The sequence below is a fragment of the Mirounga leonina genome, unplaced genomic scaffold (genome assembly GCF_011800145.1).
Source record: "Mirounga leonina isolate KUSES-001 unplaced genomic scaffold, KU_Mleo_1.0 Mir_101609, whole genome shotgun sequence".
Taxonomy (NCBI): Eukaryota; Metazoa; Chordata; class Mammalia; order Carnivora; family Phocidae; genus Mirounga; species Mirounga leonina.
Window position 1 is genome coordinate 12,539,453 of NW_023270164.1, and position 24,644 is coordinate 12,564,096.

At 54.2% G+C, this 24,644-nt stretch overlaps 1 protein-coding gene and 1 pseudogene across 1 annotated transcript; one reads left to right on the forward strand and one right to left on the reverse strand.

Moving 5' to 3' along the window:
- The first annotated feature begins 4,937 nt into the window (after positions 1-4,937).
- Positions 4,938-24,129, forward strand: HDAC6 (histone deacetylase 6). Its single transcript, XM_035004279.1, has 29 exons — positions 4,938-5,023; positions 5,457-5,579; positions 5,671-5,799; positions 5,947-6,035; positions 8,034-8,118; positions 8,219-8,259; positions 8,941-9,037; positions 9,183-9,280; positions 10,451-10,555; positions 10,681-10,749; positions 16,062-16,188; positions 16,294-16,359; positions 16,452-16,511; positions 16,600-16,689; positions 17,029-17,135; positions 17,225-17,292; positions 17,534-17,702; positions 17,816-17,941; positions 18,116-18,284; positions 18,535-18,668; positions 19,245-19,313; positions 19,417-19,609; positions 20,640-20,789; positions 22,060-22,234; positions 22,346-22,854; positions 22,941-23,060; positions 23,191-23,337; positions 23,448-23,576; positions 23,746-24,129. The coding sequence occupies exons 2-29, from the start codon at positions 5,487-5,489 to the stop codon at positions 23,812-23,814; spliced, it is 3,483 nt and encodes a 1,160-aa protein (XP_034860170.1). The 5' UTR covers positions 4,938-5,023; positions 5,457-5,486; the 3' UTR covers positions 23,815-24,129.
- LOC118010623 lies at positions 10,134-10,230 on the reverse strand (annotated as a pseudogene).
- Positions 24,130-24,644: the final 515 nt, after the last annotated feature.

Consider the following 24,644-nt stretch of genomic DNA (forward strand, 5'->3'; position numbering starts at 1 on the left):
AGGAGAGAGCACGAGCAAGTGCAGGGGGTGGGGTGTAGGGGCAGGGGAAGAGGAAGAGAATCTTAAGCAGACTCCCTGCTGAGCATGAAGCCCAATGCAGGGCTCCATCCTAGGACCCTGAGATCACAACCTAAGCCGAAACCAAGAATCTGATGCTTAACCAACTGTGCCAGCCAGGCACGCCGCCCGCCCCGCCCCCCCGCCCCTGCAATCCAACTCTTAACACCAACCTCAGTCTTGAACTTACAACCCTTCCCTAAAAAAAAAAAAAAAGAAGTAAAAAAGAAAAACCTTTCCTGACCCTGTGGCAGGGATGCCTGTCCTGATCCTCTACTTGAAGCCTAGACCTCATCTTATACAGGTACCTACGGCCTCACCTGGCACAGGACCCCCGACGCAGACACTGTACAGGGCTTCCTCTCTTTACCATGTGTTAGCTCCACAGCCCTGACCCCCTACAGGAAGCCTTGCCTACAACTGTACTGGAACCCTCTGACTGGACTCTCCATAGAAAACCTTTTCCTCTCAACAAGAAATCCTAACTCCACTCACAGGAATCTCTGGCCTGATCCTTTATAGGAACTCCTAACCTTGCTTTCTGGAAACATTCTCTTGACCCCAAACAGGATGTCCTGATGTAACTGTCTGACAGCCCTGGCCCCAGCCTTGTCCCAGAAGCCCCACCCTCATACTGTACAGGAACCATTATTCTGCCTGTGGATAGTGGCTGCCACATTGGACAGAACAGCTCTGTGGGGTCTATAGAATCCTGTAGCAGGCAGTGCTACAGGCTCTTCAAACCTGTGTTCTCCTAAGCTCACTCACTTTTCTGACCTCCTTTACAGTGAGATGTGGACATATGACAGAGTTCTGACCAATGGAGTATGGGCAAAGTGATATACACCACTTCCAAGCCTGGTCCATAAAAATCTCTCAAGGAATCCTTCACTCTCTCTTTTCCCATCTACCAGCTCAATAGTGAGAACTCCAAGGATTCAGAGGAGAGCAGAGCCACAAAATGCAAGTTGCCTGGGTTCCTGAATGATCAGTAATAAATATACACATTGGACTTCATATGAGTAAGAAATAAACACTTATTTGTTAATCCTCTAAAATTCTGGGTTTGTTACAGCAGTTAGCATAATTTAGCCCAATTGGGGTGCCTGGGCGGCTCAGTCGGTTAAGCATCTGCCTTCGGCTCAGGTCATGATCCCAGAATGCCAGGATCGAGCCCCACGTCGGGCTCCCTGCTCAGCGGGGAGTCTGCTTCTCCCTCTGCCTCTCACGCTGCTCGTGCTCTCTCTCTCCAAGAAATAAAATCTTCAAAAAAATTTAGCCCAGGGGCACGTGGGTGGCTTAGTCGTTAAGCGTCTGACTCTTGATTTCTGCTCAGGTCATGATCTCAGGGTTGTGAGATCAAGCCCCACATCAGGCTCCATACTCCACATGGAGTCTGCTGGTCCCTTTCCCTCTGCTCTTTCCCCTGCTCTCTCTCTTTCAAATAAATAAATAAATAACTAAGATCTTTAAAAAAATTTAGCCCGATTAGTAACAATTTGATTGAATCTAGACATGAACACCTGTTCCTACTGTCTACATTAACATAGCTCTGAACCTGTACAGAAACACCTGTGCTGACCCTGAACTGGACCACCTGATCTCTTCATAGGAAACTCTCTCTTTTTCTTTTAAAGATTTTATTTATTTATTTGACAGAGAGAGACACAGCGAGAGAGGGAACACAAGCAGGGGGAGCGGGAGAGGGAGAAGCAGGCTTCCCGCCGAGCAGGGAGCCCGACGCGGGGCTCGATCCCAGGACCCCGGGATCACGACCTGAGCCGAAGGCAGACACCCAACGACTGAGCCACCCAGGCGCCCCTCCATAGGAAACTCTTTTTTTTAAAAAAAAGATATTTATTTATTTATTTGACAGAGAGATAGAGAGCGAGCACAAGTAGGCAGAGGGAGAGGAAGAAGCAGGCTATCCACTGAGCAGGGACCCAGATGTGGGGCTCGATCCCAGGACGCTGGGATCATGACCCGAGCCGAAGGCAGACACCCAATGACTGAGCCACCCAGGCACCCCTCCATAGGAAACTCTTAACGCAGTCTAAGGAGCCTCATCGTGAACTTGTATGGGAACTCCTAGTCTGGAGCTCTCCAGAAACAACTGTCTTGTCCTGTATAGAAATCCCTGTTTGGTTCAGGAAAGGAACAAAACTATAGAAACTACAGGAATCCCTATCCTCACTCTGTCCAGGAACACTGGTTGACCCCATAAACACCAGAAGTGACCTGACCCTGTCCATGAATCCCAGTCCTTACACAAAGGGAATACCTCTCTTCAGGAAGCATAGAAACTCTGCACTCATCCTGTAAAAGAATCCCAGCCAGATAAAGGAAACCAAAGACTGACATTCTACAGCAGGATCAGAAAGCTACAGCCTTCAGGCCAAAGCCAGACTTCAGCTGGTCTCTTCATTTTTTTTTTTTTTTAAGATTTTTATTTCTTTATTTGACAGAGAGAGAGAGAGAGCACAAGCAGGGGGAGTGGCAGGCAGAGGCAGAGAGAGAAGCAGGCTCCCCGCAGAGCAAGGGAAGCCCGATGTGGGACTCGATCCCAGGACCCCAGGATCATGACCTGAGCCGAAGGCAGTCACTTAACCAACTGAGCCACCCAGGCGCCCCTGGTTTCTTCATTTTTAAAAAAGATTTTATTTATTTATTTGACAAAGAGAAAGAGAGAGCACAAGCAGGGGGAGCAGCAGAGGGAGAGGGAAAAGCAGGCTCTCCACTGAGCAGGGAGCCCGATGCAGGGCTCAATCCCAGGACCCTGGGATCACCACCCAAGCGGAAGGCAGACGCTTAACTGACTGAGCCACCCAGCTGCCCTGCCGGCTCTTCATTTTTAAAGGAAAAGAAAGAATATGCCACAGAGACCATTATGTGGCCTGCAAAGCCTAAAATATTTACTATCTGGCCCTTTATAGACAAGTTTACTGACCTCTGCTCTTCAGGAATCTGTCTTCTCATTATACAGAAAAATGGGCCATGGGTCTTAAAGGGCTCCCTTCTCTATTACTCTGCAGGCATCACAACCCCAGAATGTTCCTCAGTCTGTATCACATTTTCTTTGGTGCACATGGAGGTTTAAAGGTCTTAAGACTTGATCCTCTTCCACTGGGACCGAAAAAAAAAATGTCCCGGTAGGAAAAGAGTGGAAGGAAAGAGAAGGGTGGAACTGGGGTTTTCAAAAGGGTCATAGGGCCAGGCTACTGGGCAGTGGGGCTGTCAATCTGTTTGTTAGTCAGCGATGCTGAACCCCAGACCGCTTATCTCTTCAGCCCCAGCCTACAGCCCGGTAGGAAATGGTGAAGAATGAGCAAGGGAGATTAGGAGGGCAAACCGGCCTCCTGTGGGGCTGATATTTAGACATCGAGACAAGGCGAGTGAGGGAGTTGGAGGGGCACACGGGTGCAACTCCCCCTACTTCCCAGGCACATGCTTTCTATTACAGTTTGGGGGCAGAGGTTACCCAGGGAAGGGGGTTGGAGGGAGAACTGCTGTCCAAGAAAAACTCCCCTCCTTGAGTCCACTCCAGCCCTGGGGACTATTATCACAATTTGCCAGATGAGGAAACCGAAGCACAGAGATGTTCAGTAACTTGCCCAAGGTCACATGGCTAAGTCGCGTAACCTCAGTTTCCTTATCTGAGAAGCAGCCTTAATAATAAGAACTACCTCACAGAATTGTGACTTACGACAATGCCTGTCACATATTACTTGCTATCATCACAATTACTTGCCCCCAGTAACACTCCTTCCATCCTACCATCCATTTTCCCGGCAGAATATCAGTCGCTTACATTTAGTGAGTGCTTCCTGTGGGCCACCTTAGTGCATATTAACTCAGAAAATCCTCACAGTAGGGGCGCCTGGGTGGCTCAGTCGTTAAGCGACTGCCTTCGGCTCAGGTCATGATCCCAGGGTCCTGGGATCGAGCCCCGCATCGGGCTCCCTGCTCAGCGGGGAAGCCTGCTTCTCCCTCTCCCACTCCCCCTGCTTGTGTTCTCTGTCAAATAAATAAAATAAAATCTTAAAAAAAAAAAAAGAAAATCCTCACAGTATTTAACATCATCACCACTCCCATTTTGGCCGCCACCAGCCAACCTCCAGTGTCAACCTCGCTCCGGGTCCCCGTCGCCAGCCCGCCCGCGCTACGTCATCACAGCGCGCCGCGCGGGAAGCCGCCGGGAGGAGAGGAGACGCCCCTTCCTAATTCCCTCGCTTGCTCTCTTGAGTCCTCGTGCGACACAACTGGCGCGGGTCCGGAGGACTCCCAAGGTGACTGGACAAGGACGGAGGGACAGCGGTCACGGCAGCCAGGACAACAGCGACGGTGGTTGGGGGAGGGGCGAGCTTGAGCCTGAGCACCGCCTCGAACCGCCGGCGCGCACTTCACGCAGGCGCAGGACGGCCAGCGTCGCACTGACGCGCTGACGTCTGACGCGCTGACGGCGTTTGTGAGCTCGCGGGAGGTGTGGCCTGCTCAAGGGGCGCGGCCCTGTGCCACGACACACGGTGTGTACGAGATCGGGGCGGGCAGTAGAGAGACCGGCCCAATGAAAAAGAGGGCTTCAAGGACCCGCCGTTCGGCAGGTCGCCAGAATTTTGGCGGCGCGAGCCTTGGGCGGAGTTTGAGAAAAGGGCTGCGCCCAGTGAGTGGCGCTGAGGGGATTGGTCGGTGTCGACTGCGGGGGTGGGAAGGAGGAGGGGACTGGCGGGAGGCGGCCCGAAACTGACTGAAGGGGTTTGGTGGAGCTTGAGGGTAGGGTTTGAGCAGGAGGTGGGATCTGGTGGAAGGAAGGGGGCAGTCCCCCGAGGAGCGGGGCCCGTTGAAACGTTAGGGGCGGGATCTGGCCAAGGGGAAGGTGCCGGGCCGGCCCGATAAGGGGTGGAGTTAAGTGGATCGTTAAGGGTGGAGTCGGGGCCGGAGCTGGGTCTGGGTCTGGCTGAGTGAAAGGGTGGGTGATTATCCTGGGAGATTAGCTGGAGGGGGCAGATTTGTGAAGGGGTGGGGTCTTAGCGAAGCTTGGAGGAATGAAGGAGTCTAGGAATGGGACTTGGGCAAGCGGAAAGGGCGGTGATCAGCCAGAGAGGGCCGGCCCTAGGACGGACTGAGCCCGGGGGTTTATTGCTCCGCGAAAGGGCAAGACGTTTCGAGGGGAAAGAATGGTGTTAAAGGGGTGGAGTCTAGTGGGATGGGCGGGACCAGGTGGAATGGACACCCCAGTGGAAGGAGAGGGCCTTGAAAGGGGCGGAGTTTGGAAGGCGGTGGGGAGTAGGATAGAAGAAGGGATGGAGACTGGGGGGGGGCGGGGCCTGGGAAGCGTCTGCGGTGGTGGGGTCCTCAGGGCACTTCAGCCGGTTCGTAGTCACCTCCACCCCACCCCCCAGAACCGCGTCAGGGGTGAAGTCTCCCCGACCATGACCTCCACCGGCCAGGATTCCACCACAACCAGGCAGCGAAGGAGTAGGCATAACCCCCATTCGCCCCCCCACGACTCCAGCGTCACCTCGGTGAGGCCCCAGACCTGCCCTGATGGGGGTGGGGGGTGGAAAGGAGCAGTGGGCCGTGCGCTGGAATCTGACCCTTCTCTCTGTTTGGCAGAAGCGAGGTGTTAAGAAGGGTGCCTTACTCCACTCCAGCCCTAGTTTAGCAGAGCTAAAGAAGAAAGGCAGAATGAAGAAGCTCAGCCAAGCAGCAGAGCAAGACCTAGTCGTGGGCCTGAAAGAGCTGGTGAGAGTGGCCTGGCCTCAATGGGTTTAGCCTTCTGTAACAATCAGAACCCTGTGGTTCTCCCTCCTGGACAGTGTGGTGCGTGCCTTCTGACTCAGGCCCTAACTGGATCGGTGTCTCCCCCCGCCTTTTTTTTTTCCCCTGCAGGATGTGAACCTTGAGGCCAAGACACTGTCTGGCACTGGCTTGGTGTTCGATGAGCAGCTAAATGAATTCCACTGCCTCTGGGATGACAGGTGAGGCTGCGTCCTCCAGGCTGTCCCCCTGACCGCACAAATAAACACTCTTAGAGCCCATTAGCGAGAATGAAGCCATTCTTCTGCTAGCCTAGAGACTGGAAGCAGATGATTTCGAGAGGTGAGGCTTAGGCTTGAAAAGATTCTTTTCATTTGGCCAACACTTACTGAGTATGCACTGTGTCTGGGAGTTGGTGGTACAGACATGTCAGACCGGACAGACAGGGTCCCTTCTCAAGGAGCCGATAGTCGAGTAGGAGAGCAAATCTTTAAACAGCCAACAGCAGTGGGAAGTGGTTAATGAAGGATGACTTCAGACTGGGGGATTCAAGAGTGTTTGATAGAGGACCCTAGACTAGCATCCGGGGTTCGCAGAAGGCTTCCTTGAAGAAGGACATTCATGCAGACCTGAAGAATTATACCTCCCATTTGCTCACACATGTTGTAATCCATCAGCAAATTCTTTTGGCTCCATGTTGGAAATGTGTTCAGTACCTGACCTCCCCTCACCGCCTCCGCTGCCACCACCACCATCACTCCCCTGGCCTTGCGGAGGCCTCCTCCCTGGCCCCCCTGCCTCTACCCTCACCCCGCTGTCTGTCCTCCACACGGCAGCCAAAAAAAAAAAAAAGGTACGAGATGACGTTCTCTTCTTTTTCTTAAGTTAGCTTTCAACTGAAATATAGTTGACTTACAGCATTACATTAGTTACGGTTGTGTTCTCTTTCTTAAAAATCCTTCAAGGGCACACCATTGCCCTCAAGGTAAAGTCCACATTCTTCATTCTGGCCTCTAAGGTACCACGTGATCTGGTGGCCCGGCACCTTGGTGACTTCATGGGCCAATCACTCGCTTCACGTCATTTCACCCACACGGGTCCCCCTGCTGTTCTTCCACCAGGCCAGGTGCTCGGCCAGCTCGGGTCTTTACCCTGGCCGCTCCCCTTTTCCAGAGACTCGTTTCCACCTCCTCCCCTCGCAGTTGATGTTCACATCTCAAGGAGACTTTCTCAGAGAGGGCTCTGGCCACTCCCCTTCCCCCACACCTGCTCTCTGAGACATTCCTAGTCCATGTCACCATTTGTTCGTGATCGCACTTACGTGTGTCTGTCCCCTATCCCAACAGAAGGCTCGTGATGGCAAAAGACTTCATTATCGCATACATGTCTACCATCTCCCGAGGTGCTAAGGCCACTGCAATAGACAAAACAAACAGAACCCCTGCCTTTGCGGAGATTGCATTTTAGAGGGGGAAGACAGCCAGTGAGCCAAAAAGTAAAATGATAGAGTGCTTTAGCAAGAGAGGTGCTATTGAGAGACACCGACGCGGGAGGGAGAGTGGCAGAAAATGGTCAGGGAAGGCCTCGCCGATCTTTGAGCAGGGATCGGAAGGAAGGTGAGGGAGTGAGCCACGGAGACACCTGGATGAAGAGTGTTCTAGGCAGGGAGAGGAACTAGCTGAAAAGTACTCGGTTGGATGAAGGAACAAGGAGAGGCCAGGGCGGGAGAAGCAGGGTGAGTGAGGGGAGAGCACTGGGAGGCGGCGTCTGAGAAGCGGTGGGGCCGGTGGTTCCTGGCCTTCCAGAACAGGCGGAGGACTTGGGCTTTGCCTCTGTGCGACATGGGAGCCACAAGGCGGTTCTAAGTAGAGGAGTGACGTGATCTGATTTGGGTTTTAGCCAATGCTGTGTGGAGGAAGGGGCTGTTGGGGGAGCAAGGGCGGAAGCAGGGAAGCCAGTGAGGAGCTGAGGGCAGGAGCGCGGGCAGGAGGTTCTGGTGGCAGCAGGGGGGGTGACAGGAGAGGGCAGGCTCTCGATGTATTGCGAGAACAGAGCCGAGCAGGTGCCAGGGTTGGCTCCAAAGTCTCTGACATGACCAGCTGTGGAAGGGGGGATGGGCAAGATGTGTAGAGCAGAGGAGCCGCTCACCCGTGTCCGTGTGTGTGTGTGCGCGCGTGCGCGTGCATGTGTGTGTGTGTCTGGATGTCTTGTCAACCCAGCTTCCCTGAAGGCCCTGAGCGGCTCCATGCCATCAAGGAACAGCTGATCCAGGAGGGCCTTCTGGACCGCTGCGTGTCCTTCCAGGTGAGTCCTTCAGCTGACACCCTGGGTGGGTGGTGGGCAGGAGCTGGTGGAGCCTGGGTGCGGCCAGTGCCTGAGCCCTTTATTCCTTGTGTCTCCCCAGGCTCGGTTTGCTGAAAAGGAGGAGCTGATGTTGGTTCACAGGTGAAGGCTTCTGAGCCTTGTAGAGGTGGGGAGGAGGCTGCCCCGGGCCAACCAGGGCAGGCCAGACTCTTTGGGAAGGGATATCATGGGCCCTGTGGCCTTGGGCAAGTTGCTGAGCCTCCGAATCTGAGAGTCCTTGCCTATCACATGGGAGCTAGCAAACAAACAGAAGTTTCTCGGGAGGGTTTGAGATGCGGTGGGTGCTTAGAATGGTGCCCACCATGTCTTAACCCCCGAGAGGCTATTGTTATGACAATCTAGTATGTAAACAGACGGTGGGTGTGTGTACAGAGTGATCAGAGGTCCCCCCCGTGGGGCTGCAGGAACCCAGAGTGAGGGCCCCGGGGTGATGTGATTCAAGGAAAGCTAGCTTGGCAGAGGGGTGATCTGAGCTGAGAAAGAGTGAGTCAGATGAAGAGGAGAGCTGTACAGACAGCCACAGCAGTGCAGCCAACAGCCTGGGGGTAGGATTTATTGTGGCGAGAGCACAGGACAAGGGACATTCCTGGAAATGAGGCTGGCTAGGGAAGAAGCAGGGAATATGTCCTATATCCCAGCTGTCCCCCCAGATTGACAGTTGAGGGGGCCTGACTTGACCAGGGTTCAGATGGGGAAGAGACAGGGCCCTGACTCAGGCCCAGGAGGGAGGCAGGCCCTTGAATCTCCTGTCTGTGTCCCCAGCCTAGAATACATTGATCTGATGGAAACGACCCAGTACATGAATGAAGGAGAGCTCCGCATCCTAGCAGACACCTATGACTCAGTTTACCTGCATCCGGTATGGATAACAACTGTGAGAGCAGAGGGTGGTGGCAATCCCGGGGTTCCCCATCCCCACGCCCACCACATCCTGGGGAGGAGTAGCGGAGTGGGCAGGCTACTCTCTCCCTTACTCCCTCTCTGGCGCCCCACTGTCTCTTCAGAACTCATATACCTGTGCCTGCCTGGCCTCGGGCTCTGTCCTCAGCCTGGTGGATGCGGTCCTGGGGAACGAGATCCGGAATGGCATGGCCATCATCAGGTAGGACCCACCAGCCTTTGTTTTCTTTGTATTTAAAAAGATTCCTCCCCTCAAATGTAAAATGTATTGCTATGGGTGGTATATTCACAGGGTTCAAGAGTCAAAAAGTACAAAAGGGAGTACCAAAAAAGTCTCCCACCCCATCCCCCAGAGACCTGATTCCTCTCCTGGAGGTAGTCACTGTACGTGTGTTCCCTGAAACCTTCTGTGCCTATTCATGGAGTAAATGCCGTATTTCATCGATGCTAAGATCTGTATTTCATCGATGCTAAGGTCCGTATTTGATTGTCTTGAGATCTGGATTCATCTGACGAACAGTGGCGTCTTAGAATTCATTTAGCAGCATTCTCTGCTTCATCGTTGGCACGTGAACTCACCGTACCTCTAAGCATTGTTGGCATCCCGGAACTGGTGAACTGCGGAAGATACGGTCTTTCTCCTCCCTCCCCTTTTTTGTAGCCACAAGTGGTGGTAGCACTGAACACGTGCATTTTTCACTTCTACATCTTGGCAAGCTTTTCTCGAACAGTGTATGCTATAGACCCGCGTGGAACGCCGCTGTGCGAATGCACGGGAAGTTAGCCGGCCCCCTTGCGCTGGGCGTTTTGGTTGCCCTCAGTCTTTGGCCGCTTCCAAAACCTGTCACAGCAAATACCGTTATCCATTTAGAAACATTGTAATTTCACCCTTTTTGTTATATGGGCTGTGGGCTAAGTCTCCAGGAACAGGATGGGTGTGAGGGTGAGGGTGTATGTGTTGATAATTTTTACTTTATTTATTTGCTTTTTTAATTTCAGTTCTGGTATAGTTAACGTATGGCATTCTGTTGGTTTCGTGTGGACCACATAGTGACAAAAACATGGAACGGCTTCACTTGCGTGTCGCCCTTCTGCAGGGGCCATGCTAATCTCTGTTTCCAATCTTAGTATATGTGCTGCCAAAGTGAGCCCTATGCATTGATAACTTTAATGAACATTATCAGGTTTCCTTTGGGTAGAGAACAGTAGACTGGGGGTGGAGGTCCAGGGGCCCCCGTCACTCAGTTACCGGCCGATTGGCAGACATCGGCACTGGGAGCGTTGGTGGTCTAGAATTGGAGAGCAGGGGAGAGTCTGCCTCTGTAGAGGAGGACCCCCCTCCCCAATCTGTGGCCTCCCCTGTCCTGCCCAGGCCTCCTGGACACCATGCCCAGCACAGTCTTATGGATGGATATTGCATGTTCAACCACGTGGCCGTGGCTGCCCGCTACGCTCAAAAGAAGCATGCCATTCAGAGGTCAGCAGCAACCTGCAGGGGGGTGTGATGCGGGTGGCGCAGGGTAGGGTGTCCTGGCCTGGGTCCTTCCCCCCCAGGTGCGCCTTGACGCTCTTCTATAGTACCCCCCTCTGTCCTCCTCACAGGGTGCTCATCGTGGACTGGGATGTGCACCATGGTCACGGTACACAGTTTACCTTTGACCAGGACCCCAGGTATGCTCCAAGGGCTGCCTTCGATGCTAGACTCCCAGCTGCCACCCCCCGCCCTTTCGGGCCCAGCCGGAAGGGGCCCTGGAAAGGAAGGGAAGGCATTCATATTCACTGGGCCCACCTCGGAACCTGGTTCTGTGCTGTTCCCTGCTCGTCTGCATTGTTGCTTAATTTCTCTCCAAGGCAGCGTCTCTTGGGTTCCCCATTTTAGAGATGGGGGAACCGAGGCTTACACAAGGTCACACAGAGAAGTGGGAGAGATGAGATTTGAGCCCACAGGTGCTTGGAGATCTTGTTCACCAGTTGACCTTGGAGCTGGAGTGAACTTCAAATTACTACTTTATTTTTCTGATTAGTACAACTGCCAAGTGTTTGTTTAAAAAAAAAATTGGACAATACGGAAATGTCTAAAGCCGTGAGTCTCCTGTAATTCCTGTCACCTCCAAATAGCTTATTGATAGTTTAGGTTATATTCTGACAGAGTTTTTCCTTTAGGTGTATGAATATTCAGTGTTAACACTAACACACTGCCTAATGGGACAGTCCTCTCTATGCTCTTTGGCAGCTTGCTTTTTGCATTTAACAGCATGTCGTGGACACCTCTCCATGTTAGTGCCTCTAAAAAAGACACCCCGGTCTTTGTAAGGGCTGTTCAGTGTCCCACTATATGGCTGTACCTCTGGTCATTTGGCCCTGGGACACTGATGGTGATTTCTAGTTTTTGCTAGAACAGACAGTTCTACGGTGAAAATATGTAATTTTATATATTCTATAATCTGTAGTTTTAAAATATATGTATGTATAGGATGGATTTCCAATAGTGGATTGCTGGGTCAGAGGATCAGCGTGCTTTATTTATTTTTTTTTAAGATTTTATTTATTTATTTTTAAAGATTTTGTTTATTTATTTGATAGAGAGAGACAAAGCGAGAGAGGGAACACAAGCAGGGGGAGCGGGAGAGGGAGAAGCAGACTCCCCACTGAGCAGGGAGCCCAATGCGGGGCTCGATCCCAGGACCCCGGGATCATCACCTGAGCTGAAGGCAGACACCTAACGACTGAGCCACCCAGGCGCCCCTATTTTTTTTTTAATTTAAATTTAATTAGCCAACATACAGTACGTCGGTAGTTTTTGACAGAATGTTCAATGATTCATTAGTGGCACATACCAGATGTCCCTCCAGAAAGGTGGTACCAGCTTCCCCTTCCTGCAGAAAGTGATTGAGCAAGGCCTTGTCAGTAGGGACACTAAGTAGTTGTTTGATCCAGTCTTCTGCCAAACCAACTGCATAGAATCCCCTTGTCCGCCATAGATCCTGAGTTCCCGCGGCCCATTATTTAATCTAGGTTGGCTGTTCTGTAGACATGGCTTTGTTCTTTTCCAGCATTCAACGTTGCTGACAGATGTCTGCTTTGTATTCCTTTCTGAGTAATCTGTTTCCCTCTCCAAAGGTTTTAGTTTCTTCTTTCTGTCCCTGGTGTTCTGAACTTTCACCCTGGCCCCTTCATTCTGCTTAGCGGTGGGTAGATGTTTTACCTCTGAAGACTCAGGCCTTTCTTAAGCCCTTGGACGCTTTCTTCTTAATGGCCTTTGATGCTTTCTTCCACTGTATTCTACTGTATTCTGCCTGGTCTCTTGGGTTGTATTCTCTCGTGTTTTCTTCTCCCTTTTGCTCTGTGTCCTGGGAGATTTCCTCAGCTATTACCTTGAAGCCCTTCTGTTGATTTATGTATTTAGCCATTCTTTTCATCTCCAAAAGCACTTTCTTCCTCTGTTTCTACGCCCCCTAGCAGCTCTTGTTTGGCATTCATATGGAAGGGTACAGTGCTGTTGCACATGGCTTTCTTGGGCCAACTCTGCCGTGTGGTGCACGGGAGTGTTTCCTGAGAGGTGTTTCCCTGGGATGGGGGCAGGAAATACCCACTGACAGGTCTCACCCTGTCATGTTGAGATGACATGCATTAGATGGGGTTCTGCCAAACGCCAGCTAAAAGGGGGTCTCTTCTTGAGATGGCATCTCTTTTTTTTTTTTTACCCTCCACCTCCGCAAACATTGCTCAGTTTGACTTATTTTTTCAAATCTAGCTTTTGGCTTTTTTGGCCATCTCCACTGTTCTGCTGTTTATTTATTTATTTATTTTTAGATTTATTTATTTATTTTGAGAGGGGCGCCTGGGGGGCTCAGTTGTTAAGCGTCTGCCTTCGGCTCGTGATGATCCCGGGGTCCTGGGATCGAGCCCCGCATCAGGCTCCCTGCTCCGCAGGAAGCCTGCTTCTCCCTCTCCCACTCCCCCTGCTTGTGTTCCCTCTCTTGCTGTGTCTCTCTCTGTCAAATAAATAAAATCTTTAAAAAAAAAAAAAGATTGATTTCTTTACTTTGAGAGAGAGAGAGAGAGTGAGAGGGGAAGTGGGGAGAGAGACTCAAGCAGACTCCATGCTGAGCCCGGAGCCCCACGTGGGGCTCGATCCCATGACCCTGAGATCATGACCTGAGCCAAGATCATGACCTGAGCCGAAATCAGGAGTCAGATGCTCAAACGACTGCGCCACCCAGGTGCCCCTAGTGTTTATTTTTTTATCCTTCATTTTTTTCTGTTTTTATCTTTATTAATCTCTTCCTCCTGTGTTATTTTGTTCATTTCTGGCTTCTTGAATGCTTCAACATTTATCAACTCAAGTGGTGGCCAATCTAGTTTCATCTGGACCTGCTCTCACTGCCATCCTTCTGTAATATTTTGAAGTTAATCCCAGATTACCGTATCACTTTTTTATGTAAATATTCTTGAACATCTCACTAAAACATAGAGCATATATTTTAAATAAAAAAAAAAAAACATAACCATAGTGTTATCTCTAAGCAAACTAACAAGAATTCCCTGATGTCATGAATCATTCTTTTTCTTTTAATAAATGCATTGGAGGCTATTGCTGTGTTCTTTGGTGGATATGGTATTGACAATATGCACGGATATGAAGAATTGTGAATATATTCAATGCATTCTTTCTCATGAATAAGAATGTATAATTGGGGGGAAAAAAGCATTTATCCATGCCCTTCAATCTCCTAGCTCTCCATCCCTCGGGCTCTTAATTCCATCAGCAGAGTCCTCGGTGGAGACAAATAGATCAGGCCTTAAAATACTACTACAAAGATGACAAAAAACAGGTAAACCAAAGCTAAGTGGTTAAAAGAAACAAGGAAATCTAGTGAATGGGTCGTTCAGTGAATTGGCTATTCAGAATTGATTTTGTGTGCATTGACCTGGATCCGCCCTTGATTTCTCAGAAGGGAAACCTCAGGTCATCTTGGGGGCCCTCCCTGATCCGCTCAGATTGAGAGAGGGCCCCGTGGGGCCCCTGGAGCCTCAAAGACTATTTCCCAGAGATTTGTTGAAGTCTCTAATTGTCTGACATCCTTTCTTCCATTCTCCATCTTTCCGGGATACTTGTTTAAACTTCCTCTTACTATCTTTTGACTGGGACTGTGGAAGAGCAAGGAGGTGAACCTGTGCTGTCAGTCCATCATTCTTTCATTGGAAATCAGTGGAATTTATTTTAAAACTTCCTGCTGGGGCGCTTGGGTGGCTCAGTCAGTTAAGCATCAGACTCTTGATTTCAGCTCAGGTCATGATCTCGGGGTCGTGAGATAGAGCCCCGTGTCAGGCTCCTCGGGCTCCATGCTGGGCGTGGAGCCTGCTTGAGATTCTCTCTCTCCCTCTCCCTCTGCCCATCTCTCTCTAAAATAAAAATAAATAAATCTTTCAAACAAAAATGCCTCCCACTGTTTGCTTTATAAACTTAGTTTCCTTGGGTGTTCGTTCTTCCACTGGCTCCAGAGGCTGTCATGGGGTAGGCTTTCTTCAGATATTTTCTTTATTCCTTTCTTCCCCCGATGATCATCTTTATGTTCTACTGTGCATTTCTCTTCCTCTACTGGTTAACTTACTAAAAAAAAAAAAGTTTAGAACTGATATTTATCAGATCAAAAGTAAACCCATCATCTCCCACCTACTCGAGACCACAGCTTTCACGTGGGTTTCATCCCCCAGTTCCAAGACGCTTTTCTGCTATTTTAAGAATCTTTCTATATCAGTTGCATCAGATTTCATAACCACGTTTTCAGCATTTATTAAAATGTCACTAAGTTGGTCTAGATTTATTGCTTACCACCATTTCTTGCATTTCCCTTAAAAAAAAAAAAAAGCTAAAACTGCTGCCTTAAATTCTTTCTGGAACAAGACAGGGAGTGGATGAACAGATGGATGGGTGGATGGATGGATGGATAAGAGATTACTCATTTTGATTGCCCCCGTCAGAATTAAAGCCCTCCCACAGCCTCCTACTGGGCCTTCCTTTTTTTTTTTTTTTTTAAGATTTATTTGTTTATTTGTCAGAGAAAGAGTGTGTTCACAAGCAGGGGGAGTGACAGGCAGAGGGAGAAACAGGCTCTCCTCCTGAGCAAGGAGCCTGATGTGGGACTCGATCCCAGGACCCTGGGATCATGACCTGAGCTGAAGGCAGACGCTTAACCGACTGAGCCACCCAGGGGTCCCCCTGCTGGGCCTTCTATCAGAACATGGACCTTCGTGTCTTTTCAGTGTCTGTTCCGTGTATCTGTCCTCACAGCTCTGAGTGCTCAGTTTCTCACCTACAAAATACAGGAAGTAGTAGAGGTACCCTGTATGGTATCGGAGAGAAGGAACTGGTCCCCACTTCAGCTCAGCTGCACACACAGAACCAAGTTCCATGCCCCCCTTACCCCTCACGCCTGAGTCTCCCCACATCCTTCAGGGGAAGCACCAGGTTCCCCAACCTGGCCTGCTGCTCTTTACCACCTTAGCCGGATCCTGCCAGCTAAGGGCCATGTGCCCCACTGTGGGCCTCCAACATCACAGGATTCATCCTGCCACCACCACCTTGGTCGCGGAGGCAGAGGAGGCAGGCCGGTATGATTTTGAGTCCCCCGCAGAGTCAGGAGCCCTCAGGGACTGGGATGGACAGACCCCATAGCTATCAGGGTCTCAGAGCTGGCACAGAGGAGGGCGGGAGCGTTCGCCAAAGGAGGCATCCCAGTGAGAGAGCAGGTGAACGAGTGAGGGAAGTAGTGGAGCAATGGGAGAATTCATGAATGGGACGGGTGGATAAGTTGGCGACTAAATAGAAGAATGAATGGATGCAGGAGGTAAAGAGTTAATGGGGAAGTTAACGAGAGAATGAATGAGTGGTTGAGTAAACTGGGAGCTGTGGGTTGGGGCGTCTGGGGGCATTCACTCTCAACCGCCCCCTACCTCTTTTTTCTTCCCTCTGCCTCCAGCGTCCTCTATTTCTCCATCCACCGCTATGAGCAGGGCCGGTTCTGGCCCCACCTGAAGGCCTCTAACTGGTCCACCATAGGTTTTGGCCGAGGCCAGGGATATACCATGAATGTGCCTTGGAACCAGGTCAGTGTCTGCCTGCCCTTTGCCCCCGAAGTTAGGCCCACCCCTGCCCTTCAGCCAGTTCGGGGCAGAGGGCAGAACGTCCCCATCGTGCCTCTCTGTCCACAGGTGGGGATGCGAGACGCCGACTACATTGCCGCCTTCCTGTACCTCCTTCTGCCAGTCGCCCTTGAGGTTCTGGGGGTCTGGGGTGTGTTGGGACAGGAGCGATGTTGAGGGATGGGCCACGAGGGCAAGTGGCCTCATGTAGTCCCTTTCCCTCTCAGTTCCAGCCCCAGCTGGTCCTGGTGGCCGCTGGATTTGATGCCCTCCAAGGGGACCCCAAGGTAAGGCAGGCTCCCTGGGGTGGTACGTGGGCAGAAGGGGGTTTGCACAGAGCCAGGCTGATCCTCCACGTCCACTCCCCCACCCCAGGGTGAGATGGCCGCCACTCCGGCAGGGTTCGCTCAGCTAACCCACCTGCTCATGGGTCTGGCAGGAGGCAAACTGATCCTGTCTCTGGAGGTGAGTGACTCACTTCTTGTCTCAGCCCGTGGATCGAGGAGGACGTTAGAACAAAGCTTTCAGGTCAGGCAGGAGTTTCTGTCCCAGCATTTCTACTCACCAGCTGGACAACCTCACCCAGGTCACTGAACTTCCTCGTGCCCCTGCTTTCGTTGCATGAAATGGGCGCCGTAATCGTGGCCATTGCCTCGTAGCACTGTTCAGTGAGCGAAACGGAAGTCACCCTTCCAATTCCTCGTTGCTTGAAACGTAGTCAGCACCCCTAGTATTATTATTATTCCTGTTCTTCCCTGGTAACGCCTGGTTCTCTCCTGACGCCCCCTCACACTCCTTTCCCAGGGTGGCTACAACCTCCGCTCCCTGGCCAAGGGCGTCAGCGCCTCCCTCCACACCCTTCTGGGAGACCCTTGCCCCACGCTGGAGTCTCCTGGTGCCCCCTGCCCAAGGTGAGCCCCGGTGGAGGAGGAGAAAAGCGGGACCCCCGCTGCCCACCCACGGGCACATTTGGTCACATTTCCCCTCCCCTGCCCTCTAGTGCCCAGGCGTCACTCTCCTGCGCTCTGGAAGCCCTGGAGCCCTTCTGGGAGGTCCTTGTAAGATCAGGTAGGAGGCAGGGAGGGGGCTAGGTGGGGAGTCAAGCGTGGAATGAGCCCTTGGGAGAGACTCTCTTCCAGACCCTCCTCGGGCTTCCCTGGGCCCCCCTGGTGGGGGAGGGTCAGGCCCTCTCTCGCACTAGACCCTGGTTTCAGGCCTCCTGCCCCTTTCACGTTTGGGTAAATGTTGTTCCAGAGTATTCCAGGGATCCAGGGTGGGGGAGTAGGGTGAATGTGGCCTCCCCTTACAGCTGAGACCCTGGAGGAGGACTTCCTGGAGGAGGAGAACGTGGAGAAGGAAGAAGAGGGACCGTGGCAGCCCCCGGCGCTCCCAATCCCGATGTGGCCGGTGCTACAGGCTCGAACAGGGCTGGTCTATGACCAGCGAATGATGGGTCACTACAACTTGTGGGACAAGTATGCAGTCGGAGGGCCACCAGCTAAGTGGACAGGGAGATCCCTCCCCCTTCCTCAAGCACTAAGCCCTGCCTCTGGTTCCTGCCCCCCCCCCCCCCCCCCCCCCCCCCCCCCCCCCCCCCAGAGATGCCCCAGCGAGTCTTTCGGATCATGCGCCGTTTGGAAGAACTGGGCCTTGCGGGCCGCTGCCTCACGTTGCCCGCACGCCCCGCCACGGATGCCGAACTGCTCACCTGCCACAGGTCAGGGACCCCCCCCAGCCCCACCCCGTGCCTGGGGTGGGATGGGGCCTCAGGGCACTCCTGCCACCCGCGGGGGGGGGCGGGGGGGCTGGAGTAAGGGCTCTCCCGTCCCTGTGGGACAAGGGAGGGGCCGTAGCCACCTGACTGTCCCCTGTGCCCCGTCTGTGCCTCCAGTGCTGAGTACGTGGGTCGTCTGCGGGCCACAGCGAAGATGAAAACCCGGGAGCTGCACCGCGAGGGCTCCAGCTTCGACTCCATCTACATCTGCCCCGACACCTTCGCCTGCGCACAGCTGGCCACTGGCGCCGCCTGCCGCCTGGTGGAAGCCGTGCTGGCCGGCGAGGTACCTCCTCCGCGGGGTGGGCCGCCGCTCGGGAGAGGTGGGGGCCCTGGGAGGGCGGGGCGGGGCCTGCGGAGGGGGACCCCTGCTCCCCGGAGGCCTTGCTTGCTGGCCAGGGCAGCGGGGGGATGGGGCTGCAGGCTGGAGGCCCCTAGCAGCTGGGGGTAGTGGCCGGGACGGAAGGGGAGAAGAAAGGGGAGAGAAAGCAGTGAGGGCAGGTGGTCTGATCTTTGCTTCCTGCCCCTCCCCCCAGGTTTTGAATGGCACTGCTGTGGTGCGTCCCCCAGGACACCATGCAGAGCGGGATGCCGCGTGTGGTTTTTGCTTTTTCAACTCTGTGGCTGTGGCTGCTCGCCATGCCCAAGCCGTCAGTGGGCATGCGCTGCGGTGAGGGCTCCCTGCGCCCCCCCCCCCGCCCCAGCCCAGGGCTTACTCAGCAGGCCCCTTGGTGCAGCGCCCCCAGGACTTACCCAGAAACACCCAAGAGTACAATCGCCCAGCACTTCCCCAGAAAAGGACCAAGGATCTAGCCTTGCAGCGCTTCCCCAGATAGGACCCCCAGACTGTGGCACCCAGGTAGTTAATAAAACAAGATCCAGGGTCCCCCTGCTCCCTCATTTCTGGCCCCTGAGGGCTGTTGTGACAGAATTCAGGGTCCAGGTCCCCAGTGCTTACTAAAGAAGACCCAGTATCCGGCTGCCCACACTTACCCATCCTGCGGGCAGGAGGCTCTGGCCCTGAGCACTTGCTTGGGCCCACAGTGAAGACCTCAGGACCCAGGCTCTGGCTTGCACCCTTCCTCTGATGGGACCGCCAGCCTGCCCCACACTGCTTTCCCCGGGGACCCAGAGTTTTGCCACCAGCAATAAAATGCCCCTGCAGACAGACCCCAGGGCTCCAGCCCCTGCCCCCTCCCCGAGTGGGCCAGTGTCCCAGGTCACTGAGGAGCAGTTCCCTCCCCAGGATCCTCATAGTGGACTGGGACGTCCATCATGGTAATGGAACTCAACACATATTTGAGCAAGACCCCAGGTGAGGGGCCGGGGCAGGGGGGGCAGCCATGCATGCTCAGGGGTGGCCGGGCGGGCGGGGGCGGCCCACTAACCAGCCGTGGTCCCCCTTCCCACCCCGGCAGCGTGCTGTACATTTCCCTGCACCGATATGATCACGGCACCTTCTTTCCCATGGGGGATGAGGGCGCCAGCAGCCAGATAGGCCGGGCCACGGGCACCGGCTTCACCGTCAACGTGGCCTGGAACGGGCCCCGCGTGGGCGACGCCGACTACCTGGCTGCCTGGCATCGTCTGGTGCTCCCTATTGCCTACGAGGTACAGTACGGGATGTACGCGGCAGTGACCGCGTGGGGGACCGCGGGCCCGCACCTGTCCCGATGGGCGGCCCTAGTGAGGGCTGTGTTGGGGGCTGACTCTGCGAAGGCCTGGGCCTCTTCCTGCCTCCGCGGAGTGGCTCTGCGTGACCGCCTCCGTGCGCGTGACCGTAAGGGACCCCTGGGTGCTCGCGGGGGTCTTCGGTGGGCACGTGTGAGGCGGCCCCGCGCGGCGGCGCGTGCAAGGCGGGGGGGGGGGAGTGCGTGTGTGAGGCTGCGCAGATGGGTCTTGGCCGCTACCGTGCCTCTCTCGGGTGTGCTCTCGGCGACAGCTGGTGTGTGGCTTTCTGCGTGTGGGAGGGTGTGTGGGACAGGCCTCTGTCTGCCTGTCTGCCGCGGCTGTGTGTGTCTCTGACTGGCGGGGGGGCCTGTCTGTGCTTGCCTGACTCTGCGTGAGGGGCTACAGGCGACTGCCTTCTTGGTGGGCACTGCGCGCGCGCGTGTGTGTGATCAGCACGCTGTCGGTTCAGTCCTTATGCTGCCGTCTGGCCACATACGGGTATGCGACCATTTTCTGTGTGTAGCACCGGCCTTGTCACCTTCTGTGATGGAAGTGTGCGTGCACCTCCCTTTGGCGCCGTTTATACAAAGCCCTGTGTTGTTGTGCACATATGTCCCGTGTCACCGTCTCCTGACATCTGAGTCTCTACATTGCACGTCTCGGCCTCATGTCCCCATCTGTCCGCTTCTAGAAGTGTCTCCATGTCTCTGTGTGTCACATCTCTAAGTCTCTGTTTGGTGCGTCCACGTCTCTGTTGATCTGTCTCCGTGTCTCTGTGTCTCTCCAACCCCGAGTCTGTCCTGTGTCTCCACGTCCTCCCCTTGCTGTTTTCAGGGCCCTGGTCTTGTGTCCCCCAGTCTCCCCATCTCCAGCTCTCTGACTTGCATCTGTGTGTGTCTGGGGCGCCCTCACCTGCTGGCTACCCAGGCCTCCACACTCACGCCATGTGTCTCTTCTCTCCCTGCTTCAGTTTAACCCAGAACTGGTGCTGGTCTCGGCTGGCTTTGATGCTGCACGGGGGGACCCGCTGGGGGGCTGCCAGGTGTCACCCGAGGGCTATGCACACCTCACCCACCTGCTGATGGGCCTTGCCAATGGCCGTATCATCCTGATCCTAGAGGTAACCCTCTCAGTCCCTCTTCCTACGGTGGGAGGGCGGCTTGGAAGGCTGGAAGTCCTGTCCTTCCAGCTGGCTGGCTGAGACACTTGGGGCAATTTCCTAAAACCGGCTTTGAGTGTCCCCGCCTGGGACTGTCGGCACATACTGGGCATTCAGCACAACACCGGCTTAACAGCCTTAACTGAGTGCTCAGTACGTGCCATTCGCTCTTCTGGGCACTCCGTGTATATTATTAATTCACTTACTTGACAAAGCAGCCTGTTGAGGTCGAGTCTGCTGGCCTCGTCATTTTCCTCTCTCAAGAGCAGGGAAACTGAGGCACGGCGAGGTGTGGTGATTAGCCCGAGGTCCCATGCTCAGTAATGGCAGGGCCAAGCAGCCTGGCTCCAGCGTCTAAGCTTTTTACCACTACTTGAGCCGCCTCTAGCAAGCTCTCCAGACAAAGTAAACCCACTGACCTTTTGTAAGTCACTCAGTGCCCCTGCCCCCCCCCCCGTGCCTCAGTTTCCTCATCTATAAGATGGGGCTGGCTACTCGTGGAAAAGTGCCTGGCATGCGGTAAGCACTGTCTAAGTAGTTTCTTATCGCCGTGAGTCATCGTACCAGGTTGAACCCTCTCAGCCACCTTACCTGCTACCTTTCACTGCTTAGAGGATAAGCCCGGTTGCTGGCAGAGATTAATTGGCTGCTCTCAGGTCCCACAGTGGGCCCAGGCCTGCTTGTGGCAGGGCAGGGGAGTGGTCGAGGACATGAACTCTTCCCTCCGGTAGCCCCGCTCCCAACCCCAGCGCTGCCTCCCACCAGTTGTTAGGGCCTCAGACACATTATCTAACCACTCCAAGCCTCAGTGTCTTTATCTGTAGAAAGAGCAGAGACTGCGGTGCCTAAAGAATGTGAGGAAAGGGGGTTCCTGTGCAGATTGAGCACATGTGGTTGTAAGGATCAGGAGAGTCGACACACACGAAATGCTCAAAAAAGGGTCTGGTGCAGCGCAAGCACTTCATGCGTACCCGCCGTTACTGATGTGATCCTCAGTGTTACTGTCGTTGCGGTAATTATTCTCTTGCACTCGACGTCATAGTTTATCCCCCTCAACAACCACCTCACACGGTGAGTACTGCCCATCTGACAGATGACACTTCCCCTCACTTGTCCTCACCCTCCAGACTTCCAGGGTCCCGAAGGGGGATTGGGAGGCAGAACCTCTTGCCTCCCAAGTTCCATGAGGACCCCCCATCATACCTTTTTCTCCCCTTTTTTCTTAACAAAGGGTGGCTACAACCTGACATCCATCTCGGAGTCCATGGCTGCCTGCACCCGTTCCCTCCTTGGGGACCCACCACCACTGCTAACCCTGTCGCGGCCCCCGCTGTCAGGGGCCCTGGCCTCCATCACCGAGACCATCCAAGTCCATCGCAGATACTGGCGCAGCTTGCGGGCCATGAGTGAGCAGGCGTGGGGAACGGGGGGCTGTGGGGGGCTCGGGAGAGGGCAGGGATCAGATGCAGGATAGGGGATAGCACCCACGCTCAAGGATCTCCCTCCTGTGGTTCCAGAGGTCGAAGACAAGGAGGGACCCTCCAGTTCTAAGTCGATCCCCAAGAAGCTGACCCAGCCAGCCAACCGTGGGTCAGCTGTGGGGATGACCGCACCAGATGGGAACATTCTGGATGCGGACGCAGGGAAGGCTACCTCAGCATCATCCATGGAAGTGGCCACTCCAGACCAAGCTAAGTCAGAGACTGCCGTGGTGGAGCTCAGTCAGGACCAAACCTCGGAGGCTCCCCCTGGGGAAGCCACGGCGGACCAGACACCCTCAGAGGCAGCCACAGGAGGGGCCACGCTGGACCAGACCATCGTGGAGTCTGCCACAGTTGGAGCCACGCCGGGCCAGACCACCTCAGAGGAAGCCGTGGGGGGAGCTGCGGTGATCCAAACCCCTCCAGCCTTATGTACTGACAACCAGACTCCTCCAGCCTCACCTGCGCAAGGAGCCACGGCCCAGATAGCCCCCAGTAAGCTGACTGAGAATCTCAGGACCTTGGACCTAAACAGCGAGGCTCAGGTAAGCCCCACCACACCCAGGTCGGCGGGGGGAGAAGGGGCCAGAACCCGGCCTCTCAGGTGCATCTCTTACCTCTGTGCTTCCAGGAGGCACCAGAATCTCAGATGGCAGAAGAGGAGGGGCTGCTAGGAGAGGCAGCTAGAGGTCAGGACAGGGATGATTCCGTGCTGATTCAGAGCTTTGGGGACCATGCCAACGCTGACCAGGTGAGCTCGGGTCAGGGAGGAGACTGGCGTCCTTCTCTTGCCCATGTGCGCCTCCACGTAGGAGCGTGCGGTGTGAGAACATGTGACACGGACATGGAGTCCCTAGCTGACTCCGTTTCACCCACTCCAGGTCATGTTTTATGCCGTGACACCGCTGCCCTGGTGTCCCCATCTGGTGGCAGTACGTCCCATACCTGAATCGGGCCTGGACGTGACCCAACCTTGTCAGGACTGTGGAACACTCCAGGAGAACTGGGTGTGTCTATCTTGCTATCAGGTACGCGGCAGCGGAGGGGGCTGGGGGGGGGTGGGGGGGCGGAGGTCGGCCCAGGAGCCGCCTGCACGTGGCTGCTGATCCCCACCCGATGCTCCCTCCCCCAACCTCAGGTCCACTGTGGCCGTTACGTCAGTGCCCATATGCTCCAACACCACGAAGTCTCAGGACACCCGCTGGTCCTCAGCTACGTCGACCTGTCTACCTGGTGTTACAACTGTGAGGCCTATGTCCACCACCAGGTGGGTCCTGGGCAGCCCCGAGAATGCGTGCACACACATGCCTTCTGTGCTGGGATAAGGGGAGATCGGAGAGTGCAGGAGAAGGGTTGTCGAGGGCTGGGGTGGGGCAGCCCCCTGGCTGAGGTAGAGGGGTCCTCACTCTCTCTCACCTACCCTCTTGCGCCCTCAGGCTCTCCTGGATGTGAAGAACATCGCTCACCAGAACAAGTTCGGGGAAAACATGCCCCACTCACACTAAATCCCGGAACGTGCCCCTCTTCTCCACCTTCTGAGGACCTGGATGAGGGGCAGCCTCACTCCATCCCATCCTGAAGACTCTTTTCACCTCCCCAAGGGTGCCGATTTAAGCATAAATACTTGTAAGAGGACTGTGATGATCAATTGTAAATCTCCCTCTGCCCACTGTCTGTTGGAGGGACTCCATCTTCTCTGCCCTGGAAGGAAAGGGGGGTTCAGTGGTCCCAAGAGGGGGCTGATATCACGAAGAGAGGGGAATCAACTGACAATATATAGCAGAGTTCCATTTGTAATAAAGGACAGGCTGTTACAAAACCTGGAGAGAGCCTTTTAATAATCTTAAGTGGGTGAAGAACCTCACACCCCTGGCCAACCCCTGGTCTGCTGAGTAATGAAGCAATGAGGGCATGGGTCTCTACCAGGTCAACCCCCTGCCCATCCAGTGTCCAAAAAACGGACTGGAAATAGGGCAAGCAGCTTGACTGGCTCGACTGTAGATTAAATGGCGGAATCCCAGAGCAAATGAGTGCCTGCCTTAGAAATAGCCTCACAGCCAGTCCCAGCTACACCCCGGGCCGAGAAGGCAAGACAGCCATCAGGAAGTGTCCTCACCAGGCCTCAGTCTCCCCATCTGTCTTTTTGTCCTGATTCGGGTGTGGGTGGTCTGGGTTTCCCATACTTAGATTTGGTGGTCATGCGTAACCTCCTAGGGGAAGGAGTGCCTGTCATTGACCAGGGATGAGGAACCAGAGGATAGTTTGGGGGTTTTATTTCTCCCACATAATGAGAATTTCTTTGGCAATTGAGAACAGTTCAAGCTGAGGTTTCTTA